The sequence below is a fragment of the Lissotriton helveticus genome, chromosome 9, assembly GCF_964261635.1.
Source record: "Lissotriton helveticus chromosome 9, aLisHel1.1, whole genome shotgun sequence".
In the NCBI taxonomy this organism is placed as follows: Eukaryota; Metazoa; Chordata; class Amphibia; order Caudata; family Salamandridae; genus Lissotriton; species Lissotriton helveticus.
In genome coordinates this window covers 1,155,915,680-1,155,933,258 of record NC_136070.1, presented here as the reverse complement: position 1 = coordinate 1,155,933,258, position 17,579 = coordinate 1,155,915,680, and the positions used below count along the sequence as shown (strand labels likewise).

Below are 17,579 nucleotides of genomic sequence, written 5' to 3'. Positions count from 1 at the left end.
CCGTATATATGTATATTGTTTTGCGGTTCAAATGATAGAAGTTGCTTAGGGCAGGATGTCAGATTCCAGTAATGATTCTGTTGTGGTCCCAGGATTCTATTAATGATTCACTGGTAGTCCCCAGATTCCAGTAATGATGAAGGTGGGTGGTCTACATAAGTCAAAAGGTTAAGAACAACTGTTCTAGAACAATGGGCTAAAGACAAGGAGATGACATTACTAAGGAGTGAACTGAGAGTCCTGCTGATATGACTAATAATGTGGTAACTTGAGTTGAGCACATATCTGGGTGCATATTTTTAGTTGAGCTGCAGCAAGGAAGGCAGTAGTTTAATGAGTTCTGACCTGGAGATATCAATTATTGGCAGGCCAGGGGGAATGCCCAAAGAGTTTCAGTATACATTACAATACTTGCCCTACCATGTTGATGTTTGCAACCCCATCACCATTCTTCCACCATAGCCCAGTCACCCTTTTAATTGAGTGTAAATACTGACACCACTGTGGCAGGTTTAAAGTGGGATAGAGAAATACGCGAGAAATGGCAGTGCTTGAGGCACTTGTATGATGTTCTTTAGCATAGAGATTTGAGGTTAAAGTGAAGACCAATTGTAAATTTGGTTTGATACTGATTAGTCTTTATGATAACTATCTTTCAGAAAGTTAAATATTAATCCATAGCCTAAAACAAACCTAAGGAAAGAGCCAGTCCAGAGGGTAAAACCAGAGGCACTGGAATAATGTGATTATGCAGCCGTGGATATTTTAGTATAGTTGTAGATTTTCAGCATTTACCAGACAATGCATCATCTGCCACATTATCTGTAGATCTGAACGAAGAAAATTGTGTTTCTAGTACAAACAGTTCAAAAGTTATTAATAACGCAGCAACATGTGCACAGGAAAGCACAACTGTTACAAGGTACAACTAAAAATCAGACAATACTAACACGCTTAAAAATGACAAAATAATGAAGTAATACTATCACAAAACGTGCCACATAATTTGCCTTTTTTGCCACATAATTTACTCAACCCTGCTGTATAATTTGACCATTCCCTGCCGCATAATTCCAGTGGCCCTGGGTAAAAGTTATCAGACAATGGTGTTTATTCTACATGAGATTAACATGGACTTTGAGCGTAGTTCTTTGAAGCATAATCTTAACTTTCAGTCTTCAGTCATCAGTGTCCTTAACAAATACTCGGCACTGTGCACACAAACATGCTTCCGGTAAAATCATGCAGTAAGGTTATCCCTGCCATTGATGTCTCTCTCTTAAAAGAATTACAATATTAATTTCAAGATTGCCATTCTTTATGAATCAGATCAGGCACATGCAAAATAAATCCTTCTACCTGAAGTGCAAAAGAATCATCTTCGCTAAAATGTGCAATCAACTAACTGAGCTGGAAAAGAGCACAAGAGTAGCTAAAACAAAGAGGGAAAAAAGTAGAGAAAACAATGAAAAAGGAAATAAAAACAAAGATAATATGGATAAGCAAGAACAAGGAAAGAAGATTGAAAGTGAAAACAGTATACTCATGGACCTCAATCTGAAGTGAAGTTGAAATTCAATGTAAAACAAACGCAATATATTCATTATTACATCGACTGAATAATAATTTGGGTGCCATTCAATAACCAAATATCAAAGCAAAGTGAGTTATTGTGTCCTGATTTCCATTTCATACAAACAACTATTGATCTTGACTGCTCTGGGTGTACAAGGATATGTGTTCATAAGAACAACCTCTTTTGTTTGTATATTAATGCATTAAATTAATTTAAACTGTCCGGGGAATCCTAGCCCAGGCAGTTACATTCAGATGCAGAGAAAGTCTGGAGATGGACAAGTGTCATTAATGTCACCGTAAATTGATTGGTTTGTGGATAGGGCCTGTACCAGGTGAGGAATTTATTTCCAATTGGATATTTCACTCAGTGCTAAATGTGTAAAAAAAGAAGTGCAGGTGATGAAAATGTTGCCAAGGAGGCCACCGCTCAAGTCTTCCTCCGGTGAGCCCCACTTTCAACACTCTCACTGCCTCAGTCTCTATCTTCTAACCTTGATGTGTTGTCTGTCCCCCAAGTCTTTGCTCTATGCTCTTTGCTCTCACCTCTCTAATTGTTTTTTATCACCTTTGTCACACCGTGTATTTCTGATTTGCCCTTTATTCATTTTAGCCCTGCCCTTTTTTCACTTTTATCCATGCTCTGCTCTCTCTCCCCTCGATCTTGGCTCTTTACTATCACTCTCTAGCAATGATTAGCTGTGTCTCCATTTTATCATTTGTCTGCTTTTTTTCCTCTGTCCTGTCCTCCACATTCTTTCATTCTATCTTCTCTCTTCTTAATGCTCTCTTCTTCACACCATGGTTGCTTTCTCTTTGTATCTGATTTGCTCTCCTCCTTTTTTTCTACTTTGCTCCGTATTATCTCTCTCCTCTATTGAGGTTTCCTCTCCTCTTTACTCTTGCTGGCTCTCATCTCTAACACTGCTGCTGCCTGTGACCCCTATCGCCAGCCTGTACATGTCCCTGCTATTTTGAACTCTGCGTTTTCCTGTTGTCATCCTAAAGAAGCAGAAGATGACGTGTTTTACGTTCTTATCTACACCATATGCAAAAACAAAATGTACACCAAATGAAAATGCTTTTTTGCATATATTAATCAGTGTGGTATGACTGCACTCTTGATGACCTGATGCTGGTCCATTAAGCATTGTAGTGGGTAGAAGTAATTTTGGCTGCCTAGACCAAACTCTACTGATGAACAAATATGATGGAAAGAAGGTTAGGGCAGAGATAAGATAACATTCTAATGTATTTCTTTTCAGTATGTGTTCTTTGTGGGAAAATATTTGGGAGTTCATATGTAGAATGTTGTTGCCGTAGACCCCAATTTTCTAGAAAACTAGTTTTAAAACGTGGTTTTCTTTGTCAAAACATGTTGCATGCTCTCATATATTGGAGCTGGAGCTGATATATTTCCTAAGAATATTAACGGAACTTTCCCTGGTGCTATTTCAGAATGATGTTTACACTGCTTGGTAAGTACAAAACTGGCATTCGTCCAATTCTATGCAATTTATATAGTCAGGAAAAGCATGTGCAAAATTACACTGGCACCGGTGCACTGTATGCAATCTGTTAGTCAGTTAGCAATCGGATTATTATATTCATTTAGGTGTCCACAAATCTACTTTCAAAATTAGCTAAATTTCAATGTTTGCTACTGCGTGAAAAAATATTATAGTAGTGCATTTCTAAGCATTCCACTGTTTGCCTTTAGCAAACTGGGATGCACAGAAAAAATACATGAACTAGCAAAGCCAATAGGTCTGGCTTTAATGTATTAACACATTCAAACACTGGGAAGCACTTTGCATCTAGAACTGCTGACTTTACAAATGCTAGTTTAACAGGAGTTGTCTGTTCATAATAATTAAGTGTATAAAGGAAGCCAGGGTTTTAATATTCTCCAGAACTATTGGTGGTTGTCGTTTGAGTTCCATATTTTGGATGACTAGGGTGAGAAGGAGCTTCCATCTGAGAAGGTTTTTTGAACGAAAAAAATGGTCAGGAGAAGAGCCAACCTAGGGTGAAGTGATCTAGATTGGCCGTAGGTAAAAAGGATGTTGGGAAGGTACATGTTTACAATGCCATCAATGGCTGGATATGTTAGGATTTTTTTTTATGTCACGGTGTCTTGCTACAGGCATCCAAAGGAAAGATTGAATGACTGGTGAAATTTGGGTCCATTATCAGGAATTAGGATTTGTCTAGTGAAAGTCCTCTACAGTCTCTGTAGTTTGGAGAGGGCCTCCAAGATATGCAGGCAAGTTATGTTATCTTATAAGGAAAGGAAAGGTTCCAATCTCTAAATCATGTTTCAGATAATATGTGTGAACCATCAATGCACAGCTTCTTAAAAACCCACTGGACTCCTTCGAGCATCGGTGCTGGAAGGAGTCCCATGGGTTTTGACAGTTGACAATCGTGACTATTATATTGCGATCCTCATTCCCCCGCCTTATAGGGCCTTGTGTGTTTTTTAAGAAGCTATGCATTGATGGTTCACACGTATTATCTGAAACATGATTTAGAGATTGGAACCTTTCCTTATGCAGCATTTGGATGTATTCGCGCCCTGATTTCCCTTTTTTTGAAGGTTGAGTGTAATTCCCTCCGTGACTACTTTGTGACTCCATTCTAGAGAGCACTCTAATCATCGCTGACATATCGGGATGGATGATTCCACCTCCTTCTGTGCTGCGCACTTGTTATAGCCTCCGTTATTCATGGAGATATACTGATTTTTCTATATTTCACCCTGAAGAAGTCCCACACTGGGACGAAACGCGTCGGCTGTACTGTTCTCCCTAATACGTTATGGAATAAAGAGTACAAACTGAGGAAGCTTCCTTTTGTTATTTTTTGGATTTGGACTTATAATCGCTCCATTTGAATTGTGTACTGTGGTGTGGGGCACCCGTGCTGTTGTGTTTGAATTGCCAGAATAAATATACACACAACAGGTACATTTACCTTCTGCAAGGCAAATCGAAGCCCTTACAAAGGGTTTACTGTTGCTCCCATTCCATATCAGCCTCCTATCAGTGTTTATGTTGAAGGAACGTTAAATACAAATCACAGCTACACAAACACACTGAAGAGAGGATAAAGGGAAAAGATGTACTCTTTATTTGCGGACAAGGCACTGTGTCCTAAATTGAACTTGTACTTTACCGCTCTGGATGGAAACAACTTCGGGCAACAACAACGCCCCACTAGTCTGATGCCAGCCCTGCCAAGTGCCATGCATCTCGCGCTAGAATAACGCATTTGCTGTAATTTTTCTGCATTACTGCAATCCCTGAGATTGTCACGGAAAAGAAAGGTGACCTGAAGTGCGATAAAACTAAGTATTTCTAGTTTCTTACTTTTGCTGGGACAGATGCATTAAAGCTGAACTTGTTTTTCAAAGGCTACAAGATGGCACTTGTGTACAACGGGAGTAATAGAAATCTCAATATATCACAGAAACTCATAGGCAAGCCAAACAAACTTCAGAGGTTTGAAGACCGAAACACAAAACCACACACCTGCCTAATGTAAAAAAGCACCCCCTGCTCAAATGATAGAATCAAACAGCCACAAAGCGAAACTTCTAAATACATGCCAAAGACTGGGTAAGTCTAAACTGCAGTAAAAGAGGGTCCTAATTGGAGAACTGTTTGGGGAGAAGATCCTGCATGGGGCTTCTCTCACATCCTGTAGTCGGCCTCAGGTCCCACATGCCAGAGAGTCTGGAAAGACTTTGTCAATTGATCATGATCTGATTACGTCATTAATTTGATTGGTTGCCCGCCAGGGTGGCACAGGATTGGCTAAGGCAGGGAATCTTTGTTAAATGTATTGCTTCTCTGCCGCCCCGCCCGGCAACAAGTGTCAAAACTAGGCTGTGGGCTGTGCTATGCTACTACCAAGCGTGGGTGACAGGACACTGTTAGCGAGAAAGTGTCACTCATAGTCGTTGAATGTCACTCATAATTACACTGAAATTAAAAAAATGTCACACATATGCAATCTGAAACCTTGGCAGCTAAGTGATGCATCCAATATAACAGGTGTTAATTCAGAATGCGGCACATACCGTTGAGGGTTTTGCCAATCCAAAGCACTACCACAACAATACCATATTAAATATCATATTTTCTTACCTTTTAATTTAAATGAGAAATGCAAGCATCACTTTACTTTGTTTACGTTCAGTCAAACTTGCAAAGCAAAATTATTTCACTGAGAGTTTCTGCATGCGTCGAGTTTGCATTACAATAGTAACGCAAACCCACCGCAAAGTGTTAGTAAACCTGAGTCTTAATGTCTTCTCCACAGATGCAATTTCTGCACCAACTTACTTTCCTGGAAAGTTAAATATATCGAATGAAACCAACTATACAGAACAATTTTAGGGACACAGAACACACACTGTAGCACTGAAAGGTGGTGTTGCAGTGCACCAAATTCAAATATCAGCAAAGATAGGGTCCATAAAAGTCAACAAATCTGAGGTGACTTTCACAAAAAGGCACATTTACTAAACAAATCTTTCCTAGCTGACAGGGAGGGGGCACTATTAAAACCCTTAATATACTCCCCTGCGTACATGACAGAAGAGTGGCAATACATTTACTCTGCAATGGTGCTGGTGAGTTCCATGGCCTTCTGAACCTATTGACAACTCTTTCAGAAAAAGTGAATTTCCTATAAAATGGATCTGCGATTGGTCTTATAATCAGGACTTTGTAAGTCATAGACTGAATCGGTGACTTTTTAAAGGTACTCCACAAGCAGCCTCACCATGATCACATAATTCCAGAGTGTGCAGCAATATCTTATTCATTTATGCTAGTGTTATATTATACATTACTAATAAGAGTACAGCCACAATATCCTTAAAATATCGGATTTACGTGGAGGCAACAAAAATACAAATGAGATTGCTTAACAAATCACAAAATTCAAATAAATTACACAAAACTGCCCATCATAAATAAGGTTCTCAGTTTTTTGTTTTGACTAATTTTTACATATAAATACAAAGGGAAATACCTATGTATTTATCTTTATATAAGTACAAAAGCAGCAAAAATATATCTTTGGAGGAATTCTGAAATTCTTTCCTCAAGAATGCCAGGCTGTGCAGATTGAAATCTAGGGAAGTTAAAAAAGGATGAAGGTTCCTAAAGAATCTTGCACATAATTGAACAGCGAAAAGCACTAATACCCATCAGGTACCCAATTGAGAGTGTACATTTTTTCTTTAAATAAATGTAGAAATATTCTAGGGTCTTGCTACTTACCAATTGAAACACCGCAATGTGAGCCACATAGATTGATGTTGCTCTCTGAAATAGCGGCCATGCGAATTTGATCAAAAGCTCTGGTAAAAAAGGTTGCAAAAGCACTGGCAAAAGCAACAGTTCGGTCACGAGTGGTAGCACCAACAGCGACACTGACCTAAAAGAAAAGAAAATCATTGTCATACGGACTGCTCCAAGGTATTAGCCAATGTTTTCTCTTGCAACATCAAAATATCAGTACACACAGCTGTATGGTTGTATATTAACAACTAGATAATACCTTCCTTCACCACAAACTATGCCTCAGTACTCATGTAATGCCCTGTTCATAGACATACTGTACTCAGTGAACGGGATCACTATAACAGCGCCAGGTTCTGCAAAATGCCCCCTGAGAAACCGAAGTGAAGTAGTGGTGCTGGGCAAAATGGGCAGCCATATTGAAAAGCTACTGTACATTATACATTATTATATTATAGTACTCTCCACTGGACTTTCAAACATTCTGCTCTATTGACTTCAGATTATTTGAATCTAAATAAATTCACCACAATCTTGTTGCCAAGCATGCATTTCACTCTTTTCCCATCCAAGACTTGTTTATTTTTTATATGGCTTATGGAACCTTGACATGTCTTCCGCCCTTGCACTACAATACTACAACTTCAAAATCACACCTTATGCCCTGCCTGGTAGCCCCAAGCTTTCACCTTGTTTCCACAAATGGGAGATGCTTGACCATCCAATCTGGAAAACTTGGAATGCTGTCCCTTTGGACCTATGCTAGGGTCTCCTTACCCTATATAGAAATTAATAGCATAGTATAAGGGCATCTCCTCATTTAGGCCTTCCTTTGTCCGTCCATACGAATCACCTGGGGCCACATTATACAAGTGTCCCGGGGGACTTTAGTATTACCTAAGAGGCTGCAGATGCTTGTGCGGCCCTTTGTGTAATACTGATAGCGGTATCTTCAGAGGGCATTCCCTCATTTGCATGGGGGCGTGGCACCATGCAAATTTTGGAATCCCTTTGCCTCTGTGCCTGCGCCGTATTACAGACGTGTGCTGCTGCAACAAATGATGGACGGAATGCTGATTGATTCAAACATTCACCCCAGTCAAGAGATCAGGGTCAAATCCATCATTCTTTTGCTCACTATGCCACCCTAGTTTGGATGCAGCCATATTCATATCAGTCTTAACCCTGTTCCTCATGGGAACAGTCCAGCCCGAACTGCCAAGGCGGGTTCTCCCTGGACCGGAAACAAGCATCCTGGGACTGGTTTCGGGGTAACACCCTCATCAGCCAGGCTAGCTTGAATCCAGTGGCAAAGTGAGCAAGGGTCCCACGTCTGGGAGTACCCATTTCACTAAGGGCAAAAAGTGTTGCAGCAACAAATGATGGACGGGATGCTGTTGATCTTTTGCTCACATGGCCACCCCAGTTTGAACCAAGCCGTATGGAAATCAGTCTTGACCCTGTTCTTCATGGGAACAGTCCAGCCCGACCTGCCAAGCCGGGACCTCCCTGGGCTGGAAACAATCATCCTGGGACCTGTTTCGGAGTAACACCCCTCAATAGCCAGGCTAGCTTGCATCCAGTGGCAAAGTGAGCAAGGGACCCATGTCTGGGCATACCCATCCCTCTTAGGGCGTATTACAGACGCGGGTGCAGAAGCTCTCAAAGGCACACTGACAATGTGCCCCTAAAAGGTGGGCCCCCTGATGGCAGCCCTCAGGAGAGGGAAAAGGGAGTCTTATGGACCCTCCAGACATCCCCTTGCAAACAGGTACAGTCACGCACTGAACCCACCAACAATGGGATCTCTATTCCCCCTTCATAGTGCAGGTGGGTTGCCTCCTGAACTGTGAAAACACAGAGGGGCTTCAAAGCAGTGTTTCACATGAATGCGCTGCCCCCAAGGTAGCACGAGATTGCGGCTGTCCTGGGTGCAGCGCCTTCACCATAATGTGGCACATTTTCATTGTTTGCGCTGGCGCACCATTTGAAAGGTGCACCCGGCGCAATCAATGAAAATGCGCAATTTGCATAATTTGGGCCCAGAGTATTAAGTCATCCAAGAAATGTAGCATCACACAAATATATTATGAGGCATTTTTATGTTGGTGAATAACAAAATCATACTTCCAGTACACAACTGTACATTTTGCAAGCCAAGATTAAATAGTTAATAATAGCTACTTTTTTGTGTTACAGAATTTTATATAGCACAAACTTGACCCGAATCAGGTATCAGAGAGCTTTACGTAGCACCAGTTGCATTACATGAGGACACAGTCATTTTTGTTAGGCACAGGGAGATTAAGTGATTTGCCCAGAATCACAGGATGTTCACACTCGAACGCAGTTCCCCAGATTCGAGGTCGACCACCCTAACCGTTAGGCCAACTCCTATCCCCAATAGTTAATAGTTTTGTAGACTACAAAAGATTCCTAACAATTGCATAATTAGTTACATAATAGCTACTCAATAGTTTTGTAGACTAGAAAAAGATCCCCAACAATTGCATGATGAAAAAATGCATAGTATTGAGAAATGCTTATTTAGCTGATGATCTTGTAAGAAGGATCAGATGACCAGAGTTTCCTTTTAAATTCATGAATTCATGAATCAAGTCTTCTAATGAAGAAAACATTAATCCCTGGTGTTTCATGGCGATGTACACGTTTAAATTACTTGCAAGGTTCAGTATTTTTAGTCTTTGTAACTAAATGTATTCCATACTGAATCGGTCTCTGTACATACGGTCTGCATATGATCATGTTGTTCTGTGCACCATTTCTCCCCGAAAAGTTATGCTGCTAAGAATGAATGAACGAATGAATAAGCAAATAAATCCATACGTAAATAAATACGGTCAGTATCTGGACTTAGAAAAAATGAAAAGTACCATGTTTTGCTCGGCAATATAGCACTCAATGAAACGGCTCGGATGCTCCTTTTTGAACATGTCTGAAAATGTGGAATTCTTTGTGTCTCCATCCAATGCAATTACTCGATCACTAGCATGGCCCAACTTTGCCAGGGCTATTCCATAAGCTTTGCGGGTGGCTACCTGGAAAACAGATTAAACAGAAACATGATATTGACGCCCAGTTGCATTATAAATGTTGGAAAGGAAATGATTTTTTAAAAATGCAATAATGGCTATGTTATTAATTATCACCTTAGCAATTATCAGTGACTCGGAACCAATGGCATGCCTCCAAGACTTTTTCTTACTGACCCACGAGAGAGTGGAATATCCCAAAATAAACAAGCATTGGCAAACCCAATAGCTCTTGCCTTGGCTTTGCAAATGTGTTTTAGCCATGTTGTACACCAGCATAGCTGCTGTTCAGCATCGATAAATGTTAGTGATGTAGAAGAGAGTGGCGTGGCGTGGAGTGGAGGGGAGTAAAGTGGAGTATTGTAGCGTGGAGCAGAGTATCATATAGCTGAGTGTCATAGAGTGTCGTGGAGTGGCGTATAGTGGAGTGGAGAGGTGTGGAGTGGCATAAAGTGAAGAGGAATGTCGTGGAGTGACCTTGAGTGGAGTGTCGTAGACTGAAATGTTGTGGAGTAGAGTGGAGTGGAGGGATGTGGAGTCGAGTGGAGTGTCTTGGAGTAGAGCGTTGTGGAGTGTTAAGGAGTAGAGTGGAGTGTCATCAAATGAAGTGGTGTAGAGTGGAGTGGGGGAAACTGGAGTGGAGCAGAGTGGAGTGGTGTAAAGTGAAATGGTGTAGAGTGGAATAGAGTGGAGGACATTGAGTGGAAAAGAGTGATGTAGACAAGAGTGTCAGAGTGGAGGGGTGTGGAGTGTCAGAGTGGCATGGAGTGGTGTCGAGTGTTGTAGAGCTGAGGGTCGTAGAGCAGAGGGTCGTAGAGCAGATAGGCATACAGTTGAGTGTCAGAGTGGAGTAGCGTAAAGTAGAGTAAAATGTGGTAGAGTGGAATGGAGTGGTGTAGATTGGAAAAAAGTGGCGTAGAGTTGAAAGGCATAGAGTGGCATAGAGTGAAGCATCATAGAGGGGAGTGTCAGAGTGGAGTAGATGAAGTGGAAAAGAGTTGCAGAGTAAACTGGTGTAGAGTGGAGCACAGTGGTTGAAAATAAAGTGTTGTAGAGTGTTGTAGAGTTGAGTGGCATTGAGAGGAGTATAGTGCTGTAGTTTGGCATAGCATAGAGTGGAGTAAAGTTTCATAGAGTGGAGTGGCATAGAGTTGGGTGTCGAAAAGTAGCATAATGTGTCAGAGTGGAGTGTCATAGAGTAGATTAGAGTTGTGAGACGGAGTAGAGTCAGAGTGGAGAGGCATATAGTAGTATAAAGTGTCAGAGTGGAGTGGCGTAGCTTGGAATGGAATAGCAGGGAGTAAAGTTGAGCAGAGTGGTTTAGAGTGTTTTAGAGTGGAGTGCTGTAGAGTGGCGTAGAGTGGAGTGGCACAGAGGGTCATAGAGTGGAGTATTGTATAGTGGAGTGTTATAAGTGGAGTGTTGTAGAGTGGAGTAAAATAATACAAAGTATATTCTAGTGGACTGGCATAGAATGGCATACAGTGTCATAGAGTGGAGTGGAGGAGAGTGGAGTACCATACAGTGTCATAGAGTCATAGAGTGGAGTGGTGTAGAGTGGACTGGTGTACGGTGTTGTGTCCTAAAGTGGAATGGCATAGAGTTTAGTGGTGTAGAGAGGAGTAGGGTGGCCTAGAGTGAAGCGGCATAGAGTGGCGTAGAGTGGAGTGGCGAGTTGTTGAGTGCATGAAATGTTTTAGAGTGGAGGGGTATAGTGTGTACTGGAGTGTCATAGAGTAGCGTAGAGTGTCATAGATTGGCATAGACTGGAGGGGCGCAGAGATGAGGAGCTTAGAGTTGAGTAAAGTAGCATAGAGTGGAGTTGTGTAGCACAGAGTGGAGTAAACAATCATAGAGTGGAGTACAGTGGTGTAGGGTGGAGTGGCATAGAGTGCTGTAGAGTGGAGTGGCGTAGAGTGGAGTACAATGACCTATGGTTGAGTGTAGTAGAGTTGAGTGGTACAGTGTGGAGTGAAGTGTCACAGTGTGGTGTAGAGTGGAGTAACGTTATGTAGACTGGAGTGGCATAGAGTGGCATAAAGTGGAGTGTTGTAGAGTGGAGTGGAGTAGAGTCGTAGAGTAAAGTCATAGAGTGGAGTGGCATAGAGTTGACTAGAGTGGCCTTTAGTTAAGCAGCATAGACCGGTGTACAGCATCATACAGTGTAGTGGCATACAGTGGAATAGGATGTCATAGAGTGAAGTGACACAGAGGAGTTGTATAGTGGAGTAAAGTTCATAGAGTGGAGTGGTGTAAAGTAAAGGGCCATGTAGAGGTGATGTGTAGAGTGGAGTAAAGTGTTGTGGAGTGGCACTGAGTAGAGAAAGGTGGTGTGGAGTGTAGTGGAGTGGAGTGGAATAGTGTCGTAGAGCGACATAAAGTGGAGTGGAGTAGAACGCCATAGAGTGAAGTGTTGTAGAGTGGTATAGAGTGTTGCAGAGTGGAGTAAAGTAGCATTGAGTTTAGTAGAGTGGGATGGAGTAGAGTAGGGTGTTGTAGAGTGGCGTGGTGTAGAGGAGAGTGGCATAGAGTTGAGCGGCATTGAATGGAGTCGCATAGAGTGGAGTCCCATAGACTGGAGGGAAGTAGTGTGGTGTAGCATGTCGTAAAGTGGAGTGGCATAGAGTGTTGTGGAGTACAGTGGCGTACAGTGGAGTATGCATGATGTGATAGCGCACTGTACTTACAGACAATACAATGGCAATTGAAAGGATCTTTACATTAGCATAGGCAAATTTTACTGATAAAACTATACAGCGCACAAACCATAATGTGTGGAAATGGCACCACCATATTTGTTTCCAGCACACATCAGAATTACAAAAAATTGCTTTATTTGAGCCTCCTTTCTGATTCTGGTATATTCTAAAATATTTGCAGAGTTCATTTACAGACATTTAAATTGTGTTGTGTGCTAGGAAAAAAAGCTTTTATTTCACATCCCCAGATTGTCAGATAAATCCTCTCAATTTAAAGTCAGAAAAATGAAAGTAAACAAGCTTCCTCGGAATACAGAGCCTGACATTTGACCTCTGCCTTTGGATGTACTGCAAATGTGAGTAGAAAAGAACACTATTTAAAGGCCTGTTTACAGGAAGCAAGCACTTGTGGAAAAAAACAGTAAACAGGCTGTGATTCTTAGGTCAGCTTTCAGAATGTCCTCAAGACATTTTTAGCAAACCAGACAGAAGCGCTGTCTTGTAGGCCTCAAACTAAAAAGAATCTGCAAAGCTAGTATGTCTTACCTAAGACACCTATTGACGATACAAATGCTTTTACCCCTAGATGGCAGTGTGTCTGCCCATGCATATGCAGCGGCCATCTTGGAATGCTTTTCCATAAAAAATATAAACAAAATTCAGATATGACTAAAATGAGTGTGCACACATACACACGTGGCCAATCTTTGACTGTACCTTTAAATTTTAATCCATTCCAAGATGGCAATGATTACCCACGTCCAACAGCAATTTTGATATGGTTTTCCTTTCATTCTAATAAAAAGCATTCCACGTTTGGCACCACATAACACTAAATCAGAGGGTAGTCATCTCTAAATAGATTTGAATCGATTCTACATTCTTGAGCAGGGATAATTTAGGAAAAGGTTTGGGGATGCTAACAGATTTTAAAAAGAGTAGAGGTTCAAAGAGGCGTGGAGGTGCAAGGAAAGACACATAGAAGGAAACTAAATAGCCCCGGTCACGTGGGTTGTATTGTTTGTACTGGTGCCTACTATATTGTGCACATACCTGTCACTTGTTTACTGCTTAAAGGCTTTAGAGGTTTATACCTGTTACTCATATTTCTACCCTTTAGTATTGCATGACAATATGTTTTATATGCAGGATAATGGTTGATAGCGTGCTTTAAACTTTAAATTCATATGCTTGTATTTTGTCGACTGCTTTAATATGAGTGTAAGGAGATTGTGGGGACTAGTCAAAAACTGCATTTTGTAGTACATCTACTAGTACTACATTAGTACTACAACATGCTGTGTACTACTCTACTATTAGAGGTCTCTGTCTCTCCCATCTATTTTGTGCAGAGATCTCCACCCCACTGCGAAGATCTGCGCACACGTATTTCTACATTTGAAGGGCAAATGTGGCGTAGATCTCTGCTTAAGTATCAGAGGTTACTAGTAGTAACTTTACTCTCATAAATTAGACTCCACACCATGAATTCAGGCACTCGAGACATGCATGTCTGCATTTTTTAGTAACTATACTCTCAGAAATGGTGAACATTCAACAGTAGAAAAGATCAAATAAAGTGTAAGAGTAAATGTACAAATGTCGCTAAACTTTTGTAACTTTACTATTGTGACTAGGCCTCTGTATGTGAAGAATGGGGAACTAGTTCTCCGGGTTTTTTTTCTCAATTTACAGCACGAGGGATAATGATATTGTTCTTACAAACGTTTTGGAAATCAAAAAAATTGCAATGTTCTTACAGCCGGATTCATCATTCTCCCGTTTTGCGAGCCCCTAATAGCGATTCATAACGAATCGCTATTAAGGACTTGCCAAACGGGATTCATGTAGGAATTGCAATAAATATTGCGATTCCTACATGTTCCTTATTTGTGATTAGCTAATTGCTAATTGCTAATAAGGAATAACTCTCCATGCATTCCTATGGGCCTACAGGCCTATAGGAATGAATGGGGAGTTATTCCTTATTTGCGATTAGCAATTAGCTAATCTCAAATAAGGATGCGATTTCAAGGGTGCAGGGGTGTCCAAAGGACACCCTGTAGCACCCCTGAAATGTAATCTACATTGGTGTTGCGCACACACATGTTCAAAGGACATGTGTGTGTGTAACATGCAACTTAGAAAAATGCATTTAAATGCATTTTTCTAAGTTTTTGCTATTTACCGAGAGGTCTGACCTCTCGGTAAATAGCGGCCCAAAATTGCATTTTCGCAATTTTAAAATGCTTCATCAAATGCATTTAAGGAATCTCAAATAGAGATTCCTTAAATTCAATTCTTCGCAAATGTGCGAATTCTTAAATAGAGAATTTTGCATTTGGGATGATGAATCCCAAATGCAAAAATTGCACTCGCAAAAGGCAAGAGTCTGAGAATCTTGCCCTTTGCGAGTGCAATTTAGCTTGATGAATCAGGCGGTTAGTTCTTTTGAGGAAGGAGGCAAATTTAGAATCCAAGAGAACCTGTTAACTTTTTATCAAGGTTGAAATCTGAGAACATCTACGCTTCTCAGAAATATAACCTTTCCTTGCAGGCAGCTCCAAGCTGTTGCACTCAGCATACAGGTCCACCATTAATCCTGTCACTGCTCACGACAAGTCATTTAATGTAAAATGTTGTCACTGTTCATAATATATGTGTTCGGCTTATTTATGATTGATACAGATACTTTAGTATCTGTTATAACGGTTTTACTTATGACATGCATTGGATTGGCTGAAAATAAATCCGTATACAAATAATGCTTTACATTCCTTGTGTGTGAACCCACGTAAAACCCTGTTTTTCTACAGGCATTATTGTATTTTTATTACATTCCAAAAGTAAACTCTCTTTGGGCAAGTTCAGCAGTCTTGTGGGACACAACCTGTCCATTATCCCTGCTCATGCTGGTAAATTGGTATACCTGTGCTTTCCTGAGGGCCAAGGGAAATCTACTGGTGTGATCAAGAGTGACCCTGGACAAGCAACACTTTTATCACTGCAATTCAAGGTTAAGGCAACAGCAATGTAAGGATACATTGCATCCAATAAAACACAATGGGACCAAAATTCTCACTATGTGGGACAAATACAAAAACAAAAAAAAGAGTCTCAAACAAAGTCCACTTTAAGGCCCGGATTTACTGTCTTTGGTGCAAGGGTGCACTGTATTAAAAACTGCAGTGTTGCATTGCATGACGGGCTGCAAATCGTGTAGCACTAAGTGTTACCAGCTGATAATTTCTTCTGTGACACACAGCTTCACACTGTGGCACAAAGTCAACTCTGCACTGTTGAGGTTAAGCTTTGAACTTGCGATATACACTACAATGAGAAGTCCAACATGCAGTCACCAACATAGGGGTCTGACATAAAAGATATGTGTTAAAGCATACATGTTACATGAGGGTATATTTAATGATATAGGGCTTGACTCTTGATTACACCTGCTTTTCTTTGATTTTAGGATTTTGGAGCAAATTCAGATCACACAATTTTAAGAATTCTGGTTTTCATTAAAACCTTTGTTTTTTGCACTGATCAGCCCCAGACACACAGCTCTTGCATATGGTAGCAGGAGGATGGTGCAAAGGGGCAGTGCCAAGGTTAACTTTCAGTGCAAAATTGCTGTTGTCTATGAAATTTTGTTTGCAGTGTCTTGCATCGCATGAATGCCATTAGTGAATATGGGTCTAATTCTGTATTGTATACAATAGGTCTGTTTGTTAACACACAGCTAAAGCGGTCTGTATGCGAGCTCTAGAAAGACAGCACAGGCCCCATGTATTGGCATGAGAAGTGTCAAGGAAATAAATGCTTATAGATATTGGACCATTTAATAGAAAATACTATTTTGGACACCGGAGAATTAAAAAACCTATTTGAAATGAGGGAATTTTCATATACTCAATCTCAAGTACTGATTAATGAGATCGATTAGGGCCTGATAAATAGATTTTCTGACATCGCTCACACCAGTGCTTTTAAATGGGCCAGTACTCACCGGTACTGAGTACAGGCACTTCTTAAATTTACCGAGCCGAGTACCGGCACTTCTCCACTATCAAGGAGAGTCCCGGTACTCCGGGTCGGATTAATAAGGTGGGCACTGGACTGGTGCCCTAAGGCCGGCTGCATGTTGTTTATTTGGCAGCATGTTGGACGTTGCTGTATTTATTATTCGGCTGTGGCAAGCAACCCGATGGGGCCTGAATGGCCTTTTGGAGGCCTGCTGCAGGGGCAAGAGAGCCTCTGCTCCCGTCCTATCCATATGGAGACTCTCCTTGTCTTCATCACCCGGCTGCCAGGCATCGATGCTGGGTCCTTGGAGGAACGCAGGCACAAAGGGCCATTTTCACCAGCGTCGGATTGGTAACGCGGGCACTCGGGCAATGCCTGAGGGGCCAGTGTCCACGTTCCAGCTGTGGGATGCTTTTTTGAGCCGCCTGGGGGTCGATTTGGGTGGTGTCTCTGTTGTTCCAATACAGCCAGCGGCCCAGAGGGTGTCTGAGTGGCCTTTCTAGAGGCAGATGGGCGCTCATTACTTCCCGTTTAGCAACAGGCAGAGAGGTATCACTCACTTTTTCTAGCTGGCCGGCCCATTAATGTGTGCATACTGAGCGGGGCAGGGGGCCTGAGCACTTGTTTTCAGGTGTGTTTCACCAGTGAAAACTAATGCGTGCATTTTTTTTAACACATTTTGTTTGGATTAATACATTTCTCACATGTTTTGTTCTGTTGCGCAACCGGTGTAAGTGCCAGAGTCTCTCTCGTCCTAGAGCATATTGATTATTAGCCTGCAAGTGCCAAAAGTACTGCTGATGGCTTGGCTCATTCAGGGTTTTAGTTGTTAATCTGCACAATGGAAAGTTTGAGACCATTATCCAGGACATTGCAAGGTCAACATGAATACTCAATAGAAGTGTTTTTGT

General features: G+C 41.3%; 1 protein-coding gene across 1 annotated transcript in view; it reads right to left on the bottom strand.

Annotated features, from left to right (window-relative positions):
• TKT (transketolase) overlaps nt 1-17,579 on the bottom strand; it is an 85,559-nt gene that overhangs the window by 19,926 nt on the left and 48,054 nt on the right. Inside the window, exons 8-9 of the mRNA XM_078661597.1 lie at nt 9,785-9,949; nt 6,870-7,026 (exon numbers count right to left, since the gene is read on the bottom strand). Of these exons, the coding sequence (XP_078517723.1) occupies nt 6,870-7,026; nt 9,785-9,949 (322 nt within the window). The remainder of the gene's footprint in view (nt 1-6,869; nt 7,027-9,784; nt 9,950-17,579) is intronic.